The following is an 18,410-nucleotide window of genomic DNA, read 5'->3' as shown; positions in this document are numbered from 1 at the left end:
ACAAGAACGAGGAGCCAGGGCTTGGAAGGTCTAAGGAAAGGACTCCTCGGTGAAGACGGAAACTCCATCTGGACGAACAGCATTCGAGTTTGACTTTGCTGCTGCTGCTGCTGCTGCTGCTGCGCAGACGCCAGGTTTCATCGACCTTGAGGCGAATGAGTCAGAGAGGACGTTGTGATGCAGGATCAGATGACTCAGCTGTAGCAGTGTGGGACTGTGGATTCCGGAGAGGGTCGTTCGCTTTTTCAGCACTTAACGTAGCAAATTATAAACCAGGATATGTTCATAGAATACTACCTGTAAAAGGAGTTGGCTGCTGCCATCAGGTGAAACCCACCTTACTCTGTTTTTCTTTCAAATGTATCAATGTTTCACACAGGTCAGAAACACACTGTAAACCATCTGTCGTTCATCTTTGAAACACTTTATGCAGAAACCTGACGGCAGCACCGCGGAGGGGTTATATCGCAGTAGCACACGTTTCCTGAGAATCACAACACACTATTTATCCCATAAGTACTGTAAATGCTACTGTAGCCTGAATGACTGAGACACTGAATGAATGATCAGTTACACATCACAAGGATGCACATACTTTTCCATGCCCGGTCCGCGCATGAGAACCTCATCCGATATACAGCACATGTTTTCTACATATCACGTTTTCCACTGTTACTCCACTCAGGTTTTCAGTTCTGCTCTGTCAGAAACAAGTTGTGTTTTTGATTTCAAGTTCTGAGTCCTCCTCTCAAAGACGGGTGTGGGACATGATGAGTGCTCCACAAATTAGGTGTTGGGGCCTTTTGGGGGGGGGGGGATGCATGCAGGGGAGAGGGGGGGTCTTTTGTGGATATATGAAGCAGAGTGGTTTGTGTGTTTGTGGGAATATATGTATGTGTGTGGGTGAGGGTTAATTATTTGATTAAAAGAAGACCAAAAAATGACAGATGAGTATTGGGTGTGTGGTCAGAAACCACAAATCTCCTTCCTGTCTGGTGCTCAGCTCTGACTGACACCTTTTCTCGATTGTGTTTATCCTCATTCAGTTTTACCACTGATGAACGGAAGCGATCCAAAGGAGTTTTAGTGAAGAATGTTCTTTAATTCGACTTTCTTGCGGGTTTTAGACAAACACAACTCTTACCGTGTTTGTTTTTTTGTTTTTTTTTAAGAGACATTTAATCACATCATCTGTTGCCCAAACGTTGAAGCCAAACTTTGACTTCAGCAACTCAAACCCCACTCTATATTTACTCTACTTCACAGCTTTTAGATAACAGAGGGCGGTGATTCACACCATCTCTTGAATGACTCACTCTCTTTATGTTAGTCTTTCTGTGCACTTTCACCACAAGAAAATGCATAATTTATCATGAGTTAAAGTTATAATGCTTAAGATTTACATTACAAATATAAAACCTCACTGTAATGCTGTATTTGGTCAGCCATGGAGCTGTTCCACAGTTATACAACCAGTAATTGCCTCTGTATGGTAGGTCTATTACATGGAGCTGAGTTTATTGACGTAAAAGTGGAAGCGTCTCATCTCTGGAGGGATGAAGAAACCTTTTCTGTCTTTCTGTAATGAAGACGTTAAATATTCTTGGCATTTTGGATGTATTTGTGGTTCTGATTCAGCAAATATTTAAAAAGTTCAACAACATCCTTGATCACCGTCTAGAATACGGTGCCGCTGACATCAGCCCTCCTTGTGCCGTGGATGTTGAGCCCTTACAAGGTGGCACATCAAATGGTGGCAAGTTGACCAGCTAACGTTACCACATAGATGCCCTCCATATTTTTATTCATTTATTGCCACTTTGTGCTGCGAAAACCAAAGCGCTGACACAGAAGGCATGCACATTTCAATAACCAGGACGCTCATAGAGGATATGATTTCTCAGTGCTCCATGTGAACACCCCACCCCGAATGTGATCAAAATCACAAGAAACCCCCATCACCGATGGTCCCGGGTAAACACAATCCCCGTTAGTGTCTGTGGACATTCAAATTATGTTGCCCCAAAAGAAGTCACGTGAAACTGGAAGTGGCCCCAAATGGGTGGCATTGAGCTTGTAGGCGTGATCTTTACTCCAGTATTAATATTTCTTTCGTGTGTGACGGAATTTGATCGGACAGTGACACAAACAATTAAAACATTAGGAAAAATTATAGTGCGGCAACTGTGATGTCGTCCACTGGGTTGTGGCTTGCAGTTGCGAAACACAAATGGTAGTCACATGTTGTAATTGACATGGCCATTTCCTAAAGCATACCCTGCCTTATGCCTGTTTAAGTCTGGCCATAATAAAAAAAAACGAGAGAGAGAGAGAGAGAGAATATCAAACTTTACTGAAAACATGAACCATGAATGAAACCATTAACTCTTTAGAAAAGAGTTGGCCATTAGAAATAATGCAGGTTTAAGACAATGCTGTAGTTCGGACAGCTGAGTGTTCCTCAAATAATAACCATAAACTTGGTAGCTTCTTAAAACCAACCGTTTGTTGCCAACAGAGCTCACAACTGGTCACTATTAGTAAAAGTTGTTGTAACCATCAGAGACTGCAGGTGGCGCCAAATCAGCCAGAACTCAAATCTTGAGGATTATAACTTTAATTGAATAGTTCACTCTTTGTTTACTTTACAGTGAAAAGACAGATTGATGGTGATGTTTGAAAAAAAAAAAAGAAAAAAAGAAATACACTCAATTAAACGAAATTGTGTATTGAGCAGTTTTATGTTGTGTAAATGTGTTTTTCCACTCTGAGCTGGATTTTAACTTTTAACATCATCTGGGTATACCATCTGAATAAATCAGTCAGTGATCCTGTGCACTCCACCATGTTTGTGCGTACGGTGTGTGAGCGTGTGTGTGTGATGATGATGATGATGATGATGATGAAGCTGGTTGGATCAGAGGGAAGAAGAGAGAGCCTTTTTACCCGGCATGGGACTCAAGAGGACGTGTAACCTACGACGATGTATTTACAAAAAAAAAGAGAAAAAAAAAGAAGAGTATTGTAAAATTTTACCGAAGAATAGAGATCACCTATACTCCTTTAGAATGGATACATGACAATGTAAACGCAATATCATATTACTCTATCCTAAGGAATGCAACTGCGCACATGCACAAAAAAAAAAGATGTTTTTATGAAAATATATGTATAAATATATGACAAAATATATTTAATTAGAATGCTATGCACCCTCATACAGTTGTTATGGATGTTCTTTAAGCATTATGTAGACTAGGCCGACGCCCACATCATGGGGAATGTAGAGGCTTTGTAGCTATGACCACTTGTTTTCTTTTGTATTGTCCCGGAGAGAGGATAAACAAACGTGAATAATGTATACAAGCCTTTCAATCAGAATCGTTCTGACATGAAGATATGTATAGATCATCTTACCCTGTACACCAGCTCAAACCATTTACAAGAATTAATAAACAAAGATGTGACAGAAATGCAGCGTCTTCTTGTTTTGTTTTAGGACCCAGAAAAGATTTTTTTTAACCACTCCACAGGTTCTCTGTCACCAAGTTGTGAATACTTCAGTTATACTTCAAACAAATGCAGATATTTTCCATGCCCAGTTTCTCTGTGCCTCAGAAAAACATCACAATTTCAACATCTGATTTCAGGAGATCTATAATGAATGATTTACCCATATAGCTGCCAACACTTTCTTTTTCTGCTGACTGATTTTCATCTCAGATGCTTTTCAGAATTTGTTTTCATTTAGGAAAAAAAAGTTGTATCATGGGTTGGATCAAATCCACCAGGACTAAAATCCTAAAGATCATAAGTTTCTGTAGCCTTTTTCCTTTCTATGGAACCTGTAAAATAAAGGGTTAGCTACTTTAACCATACATCTATGTTATTATTTTGAACATCTGTGCTTGACTCTTTTATCTATAAAATGTCCATAATTTCTGCTTTAAATTGTCCTTGTATAATGGTTAGCTGTTTGACAGGTCAGATCAGAGGGAAAAAACTACAACTTCCAGGGTCAGTGACGCCCCCTGGTTTCAGCCAATCCCAGCCGTGTGTTGTTTTGTAGGAAGTCCTTTGGATGTTTTGGGTTTGCTCACACCACGTGGAGGCACAAGGTAACTCAGGCGGGCCGACTGCAGCTTTTAACCGAAGCCCTCCGAACTGTGAGCGACACTGCCAGTCGCCTTCCCACCGTCTTAAAAAGTAGCAACGACAGACGCCCCAGTGAGAGATGTCAGCGGGAGGCCAGACCACCAGGAGCCGGGAAATCCCAGCCGTCAGGCGGGTCGCCATCCACGATGCAGCCCACATGCCCCAGGACTACTCCACGACCCCAGGGGGAACTCTGTTCAGCACCACGCCAGGAGGTAACGATGTTATAGGCTCATGAAAGAAGATTTAACTTAAGAGAAATTAGATGATGAAAGCACTGGGGAAGGATTTGTAAAATAAAATTTAAAAAAAGAGCTGATTTAAATGGGAAACTACAAGATATAGAGCCACTTATTGACATGCAGCAGGCAGAAAGGTAAAATACAAGGTGAAAATACATACATCCCTATTTTAAAATACTACTTCCTTACTTTAACAGAAGAGGCTGAAACCTTAAGAAGCATAACTTTAAGTCTCTGTTCAGCCTACAGTTAAAACTCCAGATAACACAGTTCATTGTAAAAGAAATACTTTTGGGGCCAAGCTGAAGGTCTTGTCATGCTGCTCCTGTTAATGTTTGACAGTGTCAGTGCTTCCTAAAGGCTAAAGACCACCACAAGTAAAAAATAATCAGCTCAGCACTTTTTCTGCACTTTCTCCTTTACTCCTGTAACATTTAAATCCCACTTTCTCACTGTGGCTGTTCAGCAGATTATGTTTTTTTCCTGCTTCCATCAGTTTAATGTGAACGGTCGTGAATTACGGGTCAGACGTGAGCAACAGATTCAGTGTCATTACCCCGGGGTGAGACTTTATAGAGAAGGACTGTACTCAGTCATATCCTATTTATAGTCCTGCTTTTGCAGCAGCCTGTTGTTGAGCAGCAGCGACATGTTTACTGGGTGTGGGCTCGGGTTGGTCACACTGGTAGCTTTAAAGAATTCAGGCTTACGATTCCCTCTCTATTCATTATAAATGCAGGAGGTTTCTTCTTGGGCCAGAAGCTGCTGAAACTAACATGATCCCACACATGGCTCAGCTCTCACAGTGTCAGTCGTCAGCACGCTGAGGTGTTACTAGGCCCATTTATTCACCGGCGTGGTGGGGCCTTGGGAAACTTCCATTATGGTGCTAAAAGCAAAGACGTAGCTGTGAGAAATCCAGCGCAGATGCACATGTCCGTTATAGCTGATACTGTGTTCGACAACATCACCAGGTGGGAAAGTTTGAACAGATAAAACTGATGTGGGTCACTGAAAATTGAGTCACTGGTCATCTGCATGTGTGGACATGTTTACAGGAAAGACGTGATCTCACACAGGACAGTCAATCAGCACTGAAACTGAAGCCCCCAATATAATGAAGACGTGTTCAATACATGACTTATTTTATTAAGATACAACTGTTTGCTATTTAAAGTTTTTATCAGACAAGCGTTTATAGATATTTTTATTTTTATTTTTTATTTTAATCATCTAGATCGAAGTCTGTAATGTCATGATTACCAGATTTATTTTATTTTTTTAAGATATGAGAATCTTTAACATGAAGTTGATCATATTTACTTTATTTGATTTTGAGTTTAGGAGGGTTATTTAACTTAAGTTAAGAGACAAAACAAAAAGTCAAACTAAATGTCATTGTTCTTTCTGTATGACAAAACGTTGACCTGTTTGGTTTCCCCCTTGCCGCCCGCAGGGACCAGAATCATCTACGACAGGAAGTTCCTCCTTCAGTGTCGGACGTCTCCCCTGGCCCGTACGCCTCCCAATCTGCCCGACATACCAGGAGTCACCAGGTCGCTCAAGCGCGACTCCTCCAGCGACACGAACCAGTCTGAGCAAACAGCCACCACTAACACCAACCACAACGTGCATGAGGAGAGCGCAGGTAAACATGCCTGAGTATCTATGATGTAAAAAAACAGAGCAAACATGTAAATGCATTTATAAACATGTGCCTCCCTCTACTGAACTGCAATATTTCTTTCTTTTTTTTGTAGGGGAAGATGCCCAGTTTGATATGGACATCTGAAGAGTATCATATATAAGGATGAAAATGATCAACATGTTCTGTGTCATGGGATAAAAATATATATATATATCAGTCGAAATGAGAAGCCTACTCACTCAGTTGCGTAATCTTCTTTCAGATTTGTTCTGAAAACGAGACTGTATTTTTTTTTTTTGTAATGCTTAATATGTGTTTAAATGTCTAACACTATCTGATGCAAGAAATAGTTTTCTCACTTTGATGATCTTTGACTTACTTGACAAGTAAGTTTTGTTAAGATTACATAATCGATATTTTATGTGATTTGACTCTTTATATTATTTTAAAGAAATGTCTTTAATTTTTTAAAACTAATAAAAAAAATATTGAACTGTGCTTCTCTCGTTTAAAAAAGTGCAATAACTGACTCCGGCCGCTTGAGGGCAGCAGCGCCCCCCTCTACATTCTAAACACTGACATCATTATTTCAGTTGCTATGGTGATTTAGCAAGTTAGCCAAAAGTTGCTAATTACACATCCAGCAAATAAAGAGACGTTATCGGCAGTTAGCAGCCGTATTATTGGCCACTTGAGTGATGTCTTTACTACTACTACTTTGAAATTAATCATATACTCTTGAGAAATATCTGAGTTTTGTGAGGCCAGATGTGTCGCTATTTTCACTTACCTGCTAACTTGAGGCGCTTTGCTTTTTGATGTTGCTCGTAGCATAAATACAAAGGGGTTTTGGCTTAAAAGTGAAATTAAGACACTGAAGCAAGTTTGAGGCCATGAAACTGGTGAAAGAGTTGAAAGATAAATAATATTAACTGAAAATATTTTAGTGAACAGGTTCCCATTTTAAAACTAAAAACATGTTTCCATTTTTTCAGTCTGTCTGCGGACGCAAGCGCACGTTAAAAGCTTGAGCAATGGCTGAGCTCCATTTAACTGTTGGGGAACTAATTGACAATGAGCCAGAATCAACAACCCTGGGACCTTGAGCTTGTACCTATGGCTTGTACACATAAATGGTACGCAGTCGTAATTGATTTATTTTCATTTTTTAAATTCACCACACATGTGCTGTTTTTAGTTAATCTCTGCCCAGGTTTATGATCACAATCCCTAACATATTATGGGGGATCACAGAAGAAGACACTCTTATAAACACATGTAATGAAAACTATGGAACAATTTAGTTGAAGATAAGAAATAATTTATTGTGTTACTGTACAATGTAAACATACAAATGGGTCAATGTGACCCAAACATCTTAATAAAGTTAAAGCGCTTAAACCATTCTTAACTAAAAATTCTGTTTTCAAGCATAAAAAAAACAGTTTGTACTTATATTGTGTACAGCTGTACTATAGTGCTTCAGTTAGTGTCCTACTAATCTCCAGAAAGTACCATTTGTAAATAACTATTAATGTCTATAATTCATTGAGTGTTGTCCAGGGTGTACAGTAGTTGCCTTCTTTCATTTCTTGCATCACAGCAGCAGCCTCTGTCCCAGTGTCAGACTTGACATCTCTGTAAAGTGCTTGTGGACCGTCATCCACTTTGTGCCTCTGAGTAGCTCCGGTCTGTGGCTGTAGTCTCCTCTGGACATACAGTCCAAAGTCTCTCTGATTTGCAGGTGTTGTCCTCAGTGGCAGCCACACTCCTCCACCATCATGTTCTCGTGATGCCTCATCACCATCTTCCCGTTCTCGTAGTACAGCATGGAAAGCGGTGCCAGGCGTGTGGGCACACAGGACACACATGGCACCTTGTCTGGGTGGTGAAGCTTCAATAGGCTCTGGAGAGAGAAAAAGAAGAAAAGTATTGATTAGAACACATCTACTATCAATAGATTAATTCAGAAAGTACTGAACGGTAGAAGTAAATGATTATGTTCTGCACAGTTTAGTCTTACCTGCATGAATGCGTGGTTAGTTGGAGTGAAGGTCTCATCTACTGGTGTAGGACAGCTCCCCTCACAGCGGTAAGCATTGTATCTCTTGGGATAGACAATCCACTCGCTCCAGCCAATCTTCTCAAAGTCCACCCACATGTCCACCTTCCTGCAGAGAGGACCCTTCTCCAACTCTGTAGCCTTGCCGACAGGAGCAGCCCCGTTCACCCCCTGTTTCTGCTGCTGGGCGTGGTGGTGCCTCTTTTCTCTGCGACTCCTCATCCTGGAAGTCGGAGTCGCTCCCTCCTTGTCCAGGCTGACGTACTTGGAGTGCTCTGCTGTGCGGATGAGATTCGGCTGACTGTTTGGGCTCTGCCTTGAGAAAACGACCATCATGACCCTGTCAGATGTAGGATGCTGGATTCCCTCCTGCTTCTCCACCTCCTCCCCCTCTGTGGAGTGTTTCTGCTGCAGCCAGCGATGGAGCATCTCTGTCATGTTGAACACTTTCCAGGAGGATGGTGACACCATCGAACTGGGGTGAGCTCTCAGGCGGCCCAGCAGTACCCTACTCTCTGTGCAGAGTGTGCCAGAGCACTGGTCACTGTGAGAGTGGTAGATGTCCACAGAGCTGCTGGAGGACTCGGTGAAGTCAGGAAGGCGAATGCGAAGCTGAGCCAGCTGAATGTTGTCATTTGCAGACATGGAGGACATGTCAAAGGTTACAGACCATCTCTTCCCAATCTGCTGGCAGCCTGAAAGAAAGAAAAAAAAAAAAAAAACATTTGTTAGCATATGAGTTTTGCAAAAGATGAATTCAGCTCTTGTAAAATATTAAGGGGAAAATCCACAAAATGCTGCAGGAACTTGCAGACATTCATATTTCTGTATATTTTAGTGGTGACATTTTAAGTAACCACATTAAACTGAATTAGATAATTGTGTTGATAGGCATTTTTTTTTTTTCTAAAGCTGAATACTCACTCTTGGCGACGAGGCTGATCACAGAGTCGGAGTCCTGCAGACTCGGGTTGTCCTCGGCCCTTGTTTGGCTCACGATGGCAGCCGGAGATCTGTCCCGGTCCTCGGTAATCATGGTCCGGTAGAGCTGCATCATGTAGAGAGGCAGCCTGCCGGCCTGCTGCCGCTGCACGGTGCGTGTGGATCCACGGAGCCGAGCGTTCATCCCACGGAGCAAAGCGTCAGGGTGCATCCCAGTGAAGGGCTGCGCCGCTGCCGGGGCCACAACCAAGTCCACGAGAAGAAGAAACGCGAGAGCGAAATCCACAGATAGTCCCTTCATAATTCCTCAGGAGTGGTGTTGTCGCTTCCTCAAGCAAAATCCAAATGCTCCAGATGAGATGCTGAGACTGGGATTTATAATCACACGCCTCTTTCCTGACGGCCTTTGAAGAGATCTGTCAAGTTGAAGGGCGTGTGTGATCCACGCTCAAAGACTTAAACGCTACAATGTGAGATGTGACAAGGTCGTTATGTATCGAAACCAAGCGGGCTTTGTTGTGGCGGAGGTGGGAAAAGCCCAAGAGCCCTCCACTCTGATTGTTGTTGTTTTGTATATTAGAGATCCCTTTGATAAGGAGCTGTGACAACAATATTAGTTAAGGAGATTAGGAGCTGTAACTGCGCTGTGATTAATGGGGAAGATACACGGGAGTTAATCAGAAATCACTTTCTGTAGCTAAGGTCCTGTTCGCAAGAAGACATGGGGGCAAGTTAAGGTCAGTATTAATAAGGTTACAAAAATGAAATATGTGACACGTAACTATTTCATTATTGTTTAAAAAGTTAAAACAGAAAGGTAATACTGTGAATAAAACTGAGCGCATGCTCAGACTTTAGTTTAATTACTCAACAGTGAAATAAAATCTTAAAATAGTAAGAAATATTCGGCCTGTATTGAGACAATACATTATTTTAACCTGTAATAATGTAATATTATTTAAAAAATAAACTTAACAGAACGTTTTCAAAAGATATTGATTACAATCACATACTGTTAAAGGAAAATTCAGTGTATGTTTATGGAATCAATGCCAACTATTTTATTACTACATATATTTACCTCTTTAGAAGAGTTTTATTTGTGTTACCATTACTGGGCATTATTTCATAAAACAACATCAAAAGATAAAAGAACAGAAAAAAACTAATGATAAAATGATAATTGACACACTGATCGTTGCCCATTCATAAGACAAACTGCACACTTGACCTCAAAGGAGACAATAGAGAGTCGATGGAAAACTGCAAAGCTTTTATTCCTTTGATGAGAAAACATGTAGTTGTTACTAAATTTGCCTTGTTCTTTGAAAACTTTTTAGTGTGACAACATCAAACAAACTTAAAACAGAAAAATGTATTGATCGATCAGCTTTTAAGAAAGTAGTCCCTTCATGGTGGAGGAATGAAGAGAAGCGGATATTGTGTCATGCGGATATGATATAGTTTCAGTTACTTTAATATAGTGTTGAAGAGGAAAATATCCACGTGTCAGATTATTTCAGACTGAAAACAGATCAACACATTTATAGAAAGAAAACTGCATCACTTCAACAGTATGTCTTGTTCAATCTGCCATATTGATATGCTACGGACTTGTTTCAGCAATGCCGTATAATTGAGCAGTGGAGTGGAACACATTATAAATAATACTATCAATATTATCATTTACACACGGGGAGAGAGCTGATAAGCAGTATATTTAGTTTTGACACTGTTTTTTAAGAAGAAAGGGAATCGTAACTTTAGTCGTTCCGTGCGTAAAAGTACCAAACGTATCCAAATACGCACGGCCCAATCCGGCCCGAGAACATGTTAAATAATTATGAGCTACACCTCAATGAAAGTCTCCATTTTCTAGAATAAAGTGAAACATTATAATGATCATTTTAAAGTGGATATTTCGCGAGTCAACAAACAAACAAACAAAAATATTTTAAGTGTGTTTTAAGCAAACCTCAAACATGATTTCATGATGTTTTAATAAATACATCTCTCAAAAATACTCGGTAAATAAGTGGCATCGTATGAAGTGTTCAACGTTGCAGATTTGATCGCATTTTATACTTTATTAAATCGGTGAAGGCTTCTATCCGTGTATGCAGTGACAGCCACACCTGCAGCAGAGGAAGCTGATAAAGCCTTTCCTCTCAGCTGATACGCTTCGTCCCGATGAACCGCGCCGGCTGACATGGACCCGCGCTTGTTCGTTTGTTTGATTTTTCTGCCAATTCTGAGACTTTCCCGAGGTAACATTGTTTTTAAATATGCAGTTTTAACTTCATTTACACCCCTGACACGAGGAGCGGCTTGATTGTGTTCCTCAGACCTGGACTAAACACGACGGCGTGAACTTTGAAATCCCCGTGGTTCGGGGCTCGTTCGGGCTACCATCTTTAATCTAATTGAACTTTTAACTACAGATGGCGTTTCCTTGATCAAAATACCTTGAAGCAAGGTCATTTTACACAGCTAGCAGTAGTCAGAGGTGATTAGTAAAGTGGATGAGAGACTGGCGTTAAACTTCCTTTACTAATATTTGACCATGTGGAAATGGATTCAACCAGTGCTTCTGTTTGGCCTTACTTTTTAGTTTTCATGTATCTGAACTTCTTTATCATCGAAGTTGCTCTCTCTGAAGTTTTCCAAGCATTTATCTTGTTTGGAATTAAACTAACCGTTAAATCTTTTTATAAATTGTTGTGATTTTGGACTCATGTAACTCACTGCGATATGAGCGATGGGCAATAAATGTTCAGCTCACTGTGGAGGAAATGAAATATTCTTTGGCAACGTTATTAGGTTACATGTCTGTTTAGCCCTTGCTCTAGCATGCGGTTGAAATTGATCAAAATAAAAGAGTGTAAATTGTTTGCATTCCTTTTTATTTATGACCCTAATCTAGCTCTATTAAACATAGACTTATCCAAAACTGATGTCTAATTTTGGCCACTCATTACATTTTCTTAACTGTATAGATTTGTTTTGCTTCATCACATAATTTTGACTTCTGTTTGGTTTGCTGGTAGGACAAATCGTGTGCCGTCGAGGTCAGTGGGAATGTGATGATGGAAGCTGCATTCCTGATGAGTGGAGATGTGATGGACAGGGAGACTGTCTGGATGGATCTGATGAAGTGGACTGCCCAGGTATTTATTATTTATTCATAAATTGCCATAGCTGTTTGCACATAATCTAAAGTATCACAAATAATTAGACAGAAACCTGCCTGCCCTCTTGTTGGAGTATTAATGATTGAAAATGAATTATAAATATTTCTTCTCAATGAAATTAGAGTATTATATGTTGTGTTTTCTCCCCCTCAGCACCTACTGGTTCTACCAATTGTCCACCCGGTCACTTTCCTTGTGTGGACTCTGTTGGCTGTGTCAATGCGTCTGCCCGCTGTGATGGACAAAGCCAGTGTCCCACCGGCTCAGATGAGGAGAACTGTCCGGCTCTAGAAGGCTGTCTTGACTCTGACTGGACGTGTCGCAACAGCATCTGTATTCCTAAAGAGCTGCGCTGCAATGGACGCAATGACTGTATGGACAACTCTGATGAACAAGACTGTGGTGAGGAAGATGCTTGGAATCTGTGGGTTTGAATAGCACTGTGGAGTTGTACTTAAATGCCCCAGTTCATCTGAGTTTCAAAAAGTCATGTTAACATTTACCCCGAGAGGTAACTTGAAAAAATGGGGTTTTATATCTCACAGTATGGAGACAAATGAACACTTGTCTTCAGTGTCCTGTGGGACATGTTTATGCAGCCAAGGTTTCTTCAAATGGTTCAGTGGTAGGTAGATATGAGAACCTGTTGGTCACAGAGTAAAGTACAGATCGTCTCTCCTTTTTATAGGTCTGTGTACTGACGGCATACGTTGTCCTGAGGGGAAGTGTCTATCTGCTGAAGAGAGGTGTGACGGGCATTTTCAATGTACTGATGGCACTGATGAGCCAATAACCTGCGGTAAGCTTGGTAGAAAATGCTGGAATAAATAACCCAATACAGCCCAAAGGCTTCTTTTAATAAATGGAAAAAAAACAACTTCTGTAGTTCTCAACTATTGCTGCTTATTATTGCATCTCCTGCAGGTCGGATCTGCTCTGTGAACAATGGTGGATGTAGCCATGTCTGTACAGATGAAGCCTGGGGAGCTCTATGTTCCTGTCCTGCTGGATACAAGCTCTCTCCTAACGGAGCAGTCTGTGAAGGTTTTTCTTCACATTCAATACTGATTTTGTACGAGTGGTCATTCGCCTCATCCAGTTTTGTAGATGACCACTGGAGTGTTTTTTTGTCTGTTTTTGATACATGCTCATGTTTATGAGCCTAACACACACTGTCTTCTCAGATTTGGATGAATGTGCTTCACCTTTTCCTTCCTGTGTCCATCACTGCACTAACACCATTGGATCTTACTATTGCCACTGCAGAGAAGGTTTCAAACTAAACAAAAGCTCCAACTGTCTAGCTTCAGGTAACAAGCTTTTTCCCATTTATCCAATTGTACTTTACACAAAATCAGCACACCACCATGTTGTTTGGTACCAACTAGCCTTAGGGAAAAGGAAGAGCTCTACAAAAAAAGCTATTTTTGCACATGTCACATACAGAATAAGATCTAGTCAACATTTGAATCATATAATGTGTGAACTGTCTCTGGATTTAGTTTTATGCTCTGAAAAGATCAAGAAATGAAGTGGACAAAATTTGTTAATATGCAACTTTGAAGTGGATAGCCAATAACAAAAGAAACAAAGCCTAGTTGATGATGATCATAGAACTTGCAATGAGCAATTTACATCTAAATGGGTGTTTGTTACACTATTAAACAGTATACAGAAATTACTGCACAGTCATCCAGGTACTTTTGTGTCTAAATACACTGACTTCATTTTAGATAGAAAGATAAGGTAACCCAGAATTGATTGTTAAATTTGGTCCAATTTAATTATGCTCACTAACTACATACTTTTTGAATTTGTATCCAGGGAGTGCTACACAGCTGCTGATGGTGCAGAGGAGCGCTGTGGGATTGTTGGATGTGCAGTCTCAACAGTTTCAAGTGATCCACACTTCAGTGTTTGACCCAGTGGCCTTGGCATTTGATGTTGCCCGAGGGTGGTACTACTGGGCAGACAGCCATGGCAGCATATATAAAAGTGATGGACAGTATAGCTGGATGGCCTATACTGGTTAGTTGACCAGAAAATTCTGGTGGATACTTGGTACATTCATATTTGAATAAAACAATAAAAACAAAAAATAATGCAAAACGTTCTGCTAATGTTCAAACAGGAGAGCCAGGAATCACAGGTCTAGCTTGTGACTGGCTCAACGGATACTTGTTCTGGACCAATCAGAAGACGGAGTCAATCTACATGCAGGCCGCTGACGGGAAAAGTTATACAACTCTGCTAAGTAAACGCATCAGCCCGTCAGAGCTGGTTCTTCTACCTGTGGAGAGGTACATTGACTTTTATTCAATCTGCTGCATATCATCAGATTTTAAAGTGACCTAATTTAAGAGATTTTGCGTATGGACTCATGAAAATCATGTTATTGTGACTGCTTCCAGAAAGCTTACAAGGCATTTACTCCTATTGACTTTTCTCTGCCTCCCAGCTTGATGTTCTGGATCAATGCAGGTCCAGGTGACAGGATGACACTAGAAAAGTCATGGATGGACGGGTCAGAAAGAAGCTCCCTGGTCGTGATCACAGCTCAGTCTGCCCACAGCCTCACTGCTGACGTAGCTGCCAGGAGGCTGTATTGGATCAGTGATTTCAAGAGGGTGAGTTTTATCAATTTCACACTTTGCTTACAGGCAGATTGGGAAGGTCTCAGATTTGTTGAATGTTATGTTTCACAGTTAATATAAATCACTTTTATTCAGTCCATAGAGACAGTAAAGATGGATGGGACCGGACGTTACTCCTTGACAGGACTGTTTAACAGGAGACCAGCTTTGGGCCTCGCTGTGTTCGGAAGTTTCTTCTACTGGGTGGATAACAGAGGACTGTGGCAGACTGCACAGAACCAACCTAGCCAGAAGAAATTTATCTCGAAAGCTGAACTGCCTCTGTTAGCTGTTTACCATGAGCTGCAGCAACCTAAAGGTACTTGGCAGATTTAATATTAGTCTGGCTGTGGTGCTCGTCATATGCAACATACCCAGTTCGTTTTAAATACAGAACCAGTTTTCTATACTTGTAGTAGGAATATCTCTTTCTTATGGCTTCTTTCTTCATGGCTGTTTCCTTCACACCTCATCATATTTTTTAAATATTTTGTATTGTCTTCAGGTACTTCTGCTTGTATCAATACTCCATGCCAACTCTGCCAGCTGACTAAAGGCAGCCCTGTTGGATTCACCTGTGCCTGTCCAAACTCCAAAGTACTGTTGCCTGATGGAACATGTCATTGTAGGTTTACTTTATTTTTTTTTTTTGTCGAAAAACTGTCTCTTAGTATCTTGCAAGAACTTTGATCATTAGCAACTGGGAACGTGTCTTTAAAATGTACTATTAATCTTTTTTTGTTCCACAGACCCACAGTTTATATATTCTACCATGACAACCATCAACTTGTTGGAGTTCAGAGGCAAAGAGTCGTCTGAAACCCAGTTGTTCACCACCGGCAACGGCATCCTGTCTTTTGATCTGGACTGGAACAGAGACTGGCTGTACTGGGCCAATCAAACTGGGCATATCCAACGCACCAGTCTAATCCAGGTCAAGACTGAGGTGGTCCCAACACCTTTCCCAGGTTAGCACTTGATTTGTGGAGATATAGTACATGCTGGTGTGGTAGAGCAATTGAGAAAGTCATATTTACAGTGTTGGTTTTTGACCACTGTTGGATACTTTCTTTTGACTTGTATCTTTATTTCATTTTAGTTTGTCTAATAAATGTAGACCAGAGGAGCGGAAGGCTTTATTGGGTGTCATGTGACCAAAAAATCCTTGGCACAGCCACAACAGATCGTTATCCACAGCAGCTGTACCGCACTACCAAGGAGATTCGAGACTTGTATCTGGACTGGTTGAGGGGTGGCATCCTCTGGCTGGAAGAAGATCAGATATTCAGCATGAGCATGCTGGGAGGCAAAGTTAAAGAGGTGCTGCACATAGCAGGAGGGGTCAGTGGGAACATCGCCTTCGACATCAGGGCCAATAGTCTGCTCTGGAACTCAAAGAGAGCAGGTCAGTTATTAGATTAGTTATTAGAAAATGCAGTACTCTCTCAGGGGGCAGTGATGGCAAAGGTCCAATGTGTAAATTGATGCTTGGCCAACTAGACATTGTAATAATGCATTGTACAGTTGGTTTTCGACAGTCAATTCAGGTAGCAGGTAGACGAGAGCATAACATGCATGTCACATTAAGCTACAAACTATATGGTATTAGTCATAGACTGTAGAAAATACCTTTTTTTTTTTCTTTTTTTTTTTTCTCCTCTCTCTCCTATAGTCTATCCCAACATTGCCCATGAGTGTAATTAGTTCCATTCAACAGTGGCCATCAACATAAGTTGCCTTTTATCAGTTCAGCAGCTTTGTATGGAAAGACAACAACTTCAGTATTATTGGGAAAAATAAATTGAGTTCAGTCATTAATTAATTAACTTCAGGTTCAGTCAGAATAATAATTATTTCCAACTTAAAGGCATCGGTTACTTTCTTTAGGAAGAAACCAAAAGACTTGGCTAAATGTTTTTTGAGTTACTGCTGGGCCTTTGACTTTAGTTATGTTCAGTAGTATACTAACTTCCATATCTTTGATAAATACGTCATTGGTAGACGCCTGTTGTGACTCCTTCCACAGGCCTGACGGCCGTGAGTCTGTTGCAAAGGAGAAGCCACCAAGCTGGAAGAAGATGGAACATCTCAGGCTCAGTCATAGCTGCATTTGAGCCCTTCTTGTTGTCCATTTCTGGTGATGTAATAACTCTGTGGGATCGGCGTGATGGGAGCCTCATTCGAGAAGTGACAGTCAGTGGTCAAGTGTTCAGTGTAATTGCTGCACTCGGGGACATTCAAACAGGTCAGACAAAGAGAAAACACGTTTATTCAGTTATGAATTGTTGATAAAAATTTATGTAAATGATCTTTTTTTTTTTTTATTCATGGTAGATGCCATGGCTAATGTTAACTGTACAGTTCCTTCTGTTTTTTCTAAAACAGCAAAACTTAGTTTTAATTAAAGGTGAATCAGCACTGACATAAAGATGTTTATGAGAAGACATTTGTATTAGAATTGAACCCAGATGTACCTCTTAACTTGTTCATTATTCCTTTACTTTGTTTCCATAGCGCCTAGTGCTCCTGTCTGCACTGAACCGTCTGTGTTGTGCCGGCACTCATCAATCTGCCTCTCACAAGTCCAGCTGTGTGATGGAAAAAGGGATTGTCCTGACGGAGATGACGAGGAATCTTGTGTTGTGACTTGTCCATCTAAAGGTAAACTGTCAATGTGTCATTAGATTCTTGTGAGTAGTAAACGCATTCACCTGCAACTTACTGATTTTCTTTTTTTCTTTTCTGGCCCTACTGTCAATCAAGATTTCAAGTGCAAAGACGGTAGAAGTTGTATCTCCAGAGACCTTGTATGCGACGGTCGCTCTCATTGTCGCGATGCCTCGGATGAGGTTGACTGTCCGACCGTAGCGTCTCCTACAACTCGGGCAAACATCTTGAAATGTCGCAAGGGCTCCATACCATGCAAAGATGGCACAGAGTGCGTTTTATACAGTCACGTGTGTGATGGAGAGAAGGACTGTAAGGATGGATCTGATGAAGTGGGATGTGGTGAGTTTTCTGACACGCAAAAAAAAATCAGTAATGTTCTGTTTTTATCTTAAATCTTAGGGAAGGGCATTTCCCTGGGCAGGTTTGTGGGTTTCTAATGCAATGTGTATCTTTTAAGATGTCCCACAACAGACCACGACCACAATAAAACCCACCATCGACCCATTGAGTGTAATGCCACCTGCCACAACAACTCCTGCTCAGACTCGGCCAACCTGCAGCAGCCCTTCTGTCCTCTGTCCTTCTAATATCCATATCTGCATTTCTCCGAGCCAGTTTTGCAACGGGCTTGAAGACTGTCCTGATGGCTATGATGAAAAGAACTGTGTGAAAAGCTGTCCCTCAAAAAGTAAGCCACAAATCAGGAATGTGTGTTTTCATATTTCCAGATGTTTAGCATCTCCTCCAAACAGAAGTATACACAATACCTCTGACTTGTTTTAGGTCATGTTCATAGATGGTATTTGTCATCTGTTCTCAGTCCTGCGCTCTTGATGCAGATGAATACCTAGCTTGTTGGAAAATCTT

At 41.0% G+C, this 18,410-nt stretch overlaps 2 protein-coding genes across 2 annotated transcripts; one reads left to right on the top strand and one right to left on the bottom strand.

Annotated features, from left to right (window-relative positions):
• Positions 1-3,965: 3,965 nt before the first annotated feature.
• LOC311507396 (eukaryotic translation initiation factor 4E-binding protein 2-like) lies at positions 3,966-6,561 on the top strand. The gene is made up of 3 exons (XM_084571712.1): positions 3,966-4,370; positions 5,854-6,045; positions 6,158-6,561. Exons 1-3 carry the CDS (start codon positions 4,235-4,237, stop codon positions 6,187-6,189), a joined length of 360 nt encoding a protein of 119 aa, XP_084427838.1. The 5' UTR covers positions 3,966-4,234; the 3' UTR covers positions 6,190-6,561.
• Positions 6,562-7,284: 723 nt separating this feature from the next.
• LOC311507395 (nodal homolog 2-A-like) lies at positions 7,285-9,530 on the bottom strand. Its single transcript, XM_084571711.1, has 3 exons — positions 9,032-9,530; positions 8,069-8,802; positions 7,285-7,951 (listed from the first exon to the last, which is right to left on the bottom strand). The coding sequence occupies exons 1-3, from the start codon at positions 9,348-9,350 to the stop codon at positions 7,799-7,801; spliced, it is 1,206 nt and encodes a 401-aa protein (XP_084427837.1). The 5' UTR covers positions 9,351-9,530; the 3' UTR covers positions 7,285-7,798.
• Positions 9,531-18,410: the final 8,880 nt, after the last annotated feature.

This window comes from Chelon labrosus (assembly GCF_963514085.1).
Source record: "Chelon labrosus genome assembly, chromosome: 22".
In the NCBI taxonomy this organism is placed as follows: Eukaryota; Metazoa; Chordata; class Actinopteri; order Mugiliformes; family Mugilidae; genus Chelon; species Chelon labrosus.
Note: the sequence above shows the minus strand (reverse complement) of the source record. Positions and strands in the feature narration are given on the sequence as shown.

Bases quoted from the DNA above. Each gene is read 5' to 3' on its own strand.
- LOC311507396 (XM_084571712.1), top strand. From the start codon at position 4,235: ATGTCAGCGGGAGGCCAGACCACCAGGAGCCGGGAAATCCCAGCCGTC. The intron at 4,371-5,853 runs GTAACGATGTTA...TGCCGCCCGCAG, and splicing joins GTTCAGCACCACGCCAGGAG to GGACCAGAATCATCTACGAC. The intron at 6,046-6,157 runs GTAAACATGCCT...TTTTTTTTGTAG, and splicing joins CGTGCATGAGGAGAGCGCAG to GGGAAGATGCCCAGTTTGAT.
- LOC311507395 (XM_084571711.1), bottom strand. From the start codon at position 9,350: ATGAAGGGACTATCTGTGGATTTCGCTCTCGCGTTTCTTCTTCTCGTG. The intron at 8,803-9,031 runs GTGAGTATTCAG...TCTTTCTTTCAG, and splicing joins GATCAGCCTCGTCGCCAAGA to GCTGCCAGCAGATTGGGAAG. The intron at 7,952-8,068 runs GTAAGACTAAAC...TTCTCTCTCCAG, and splicing joins CTAACCACGCATTCATGCAG to AGCCTATTGAAGCTTCACCA.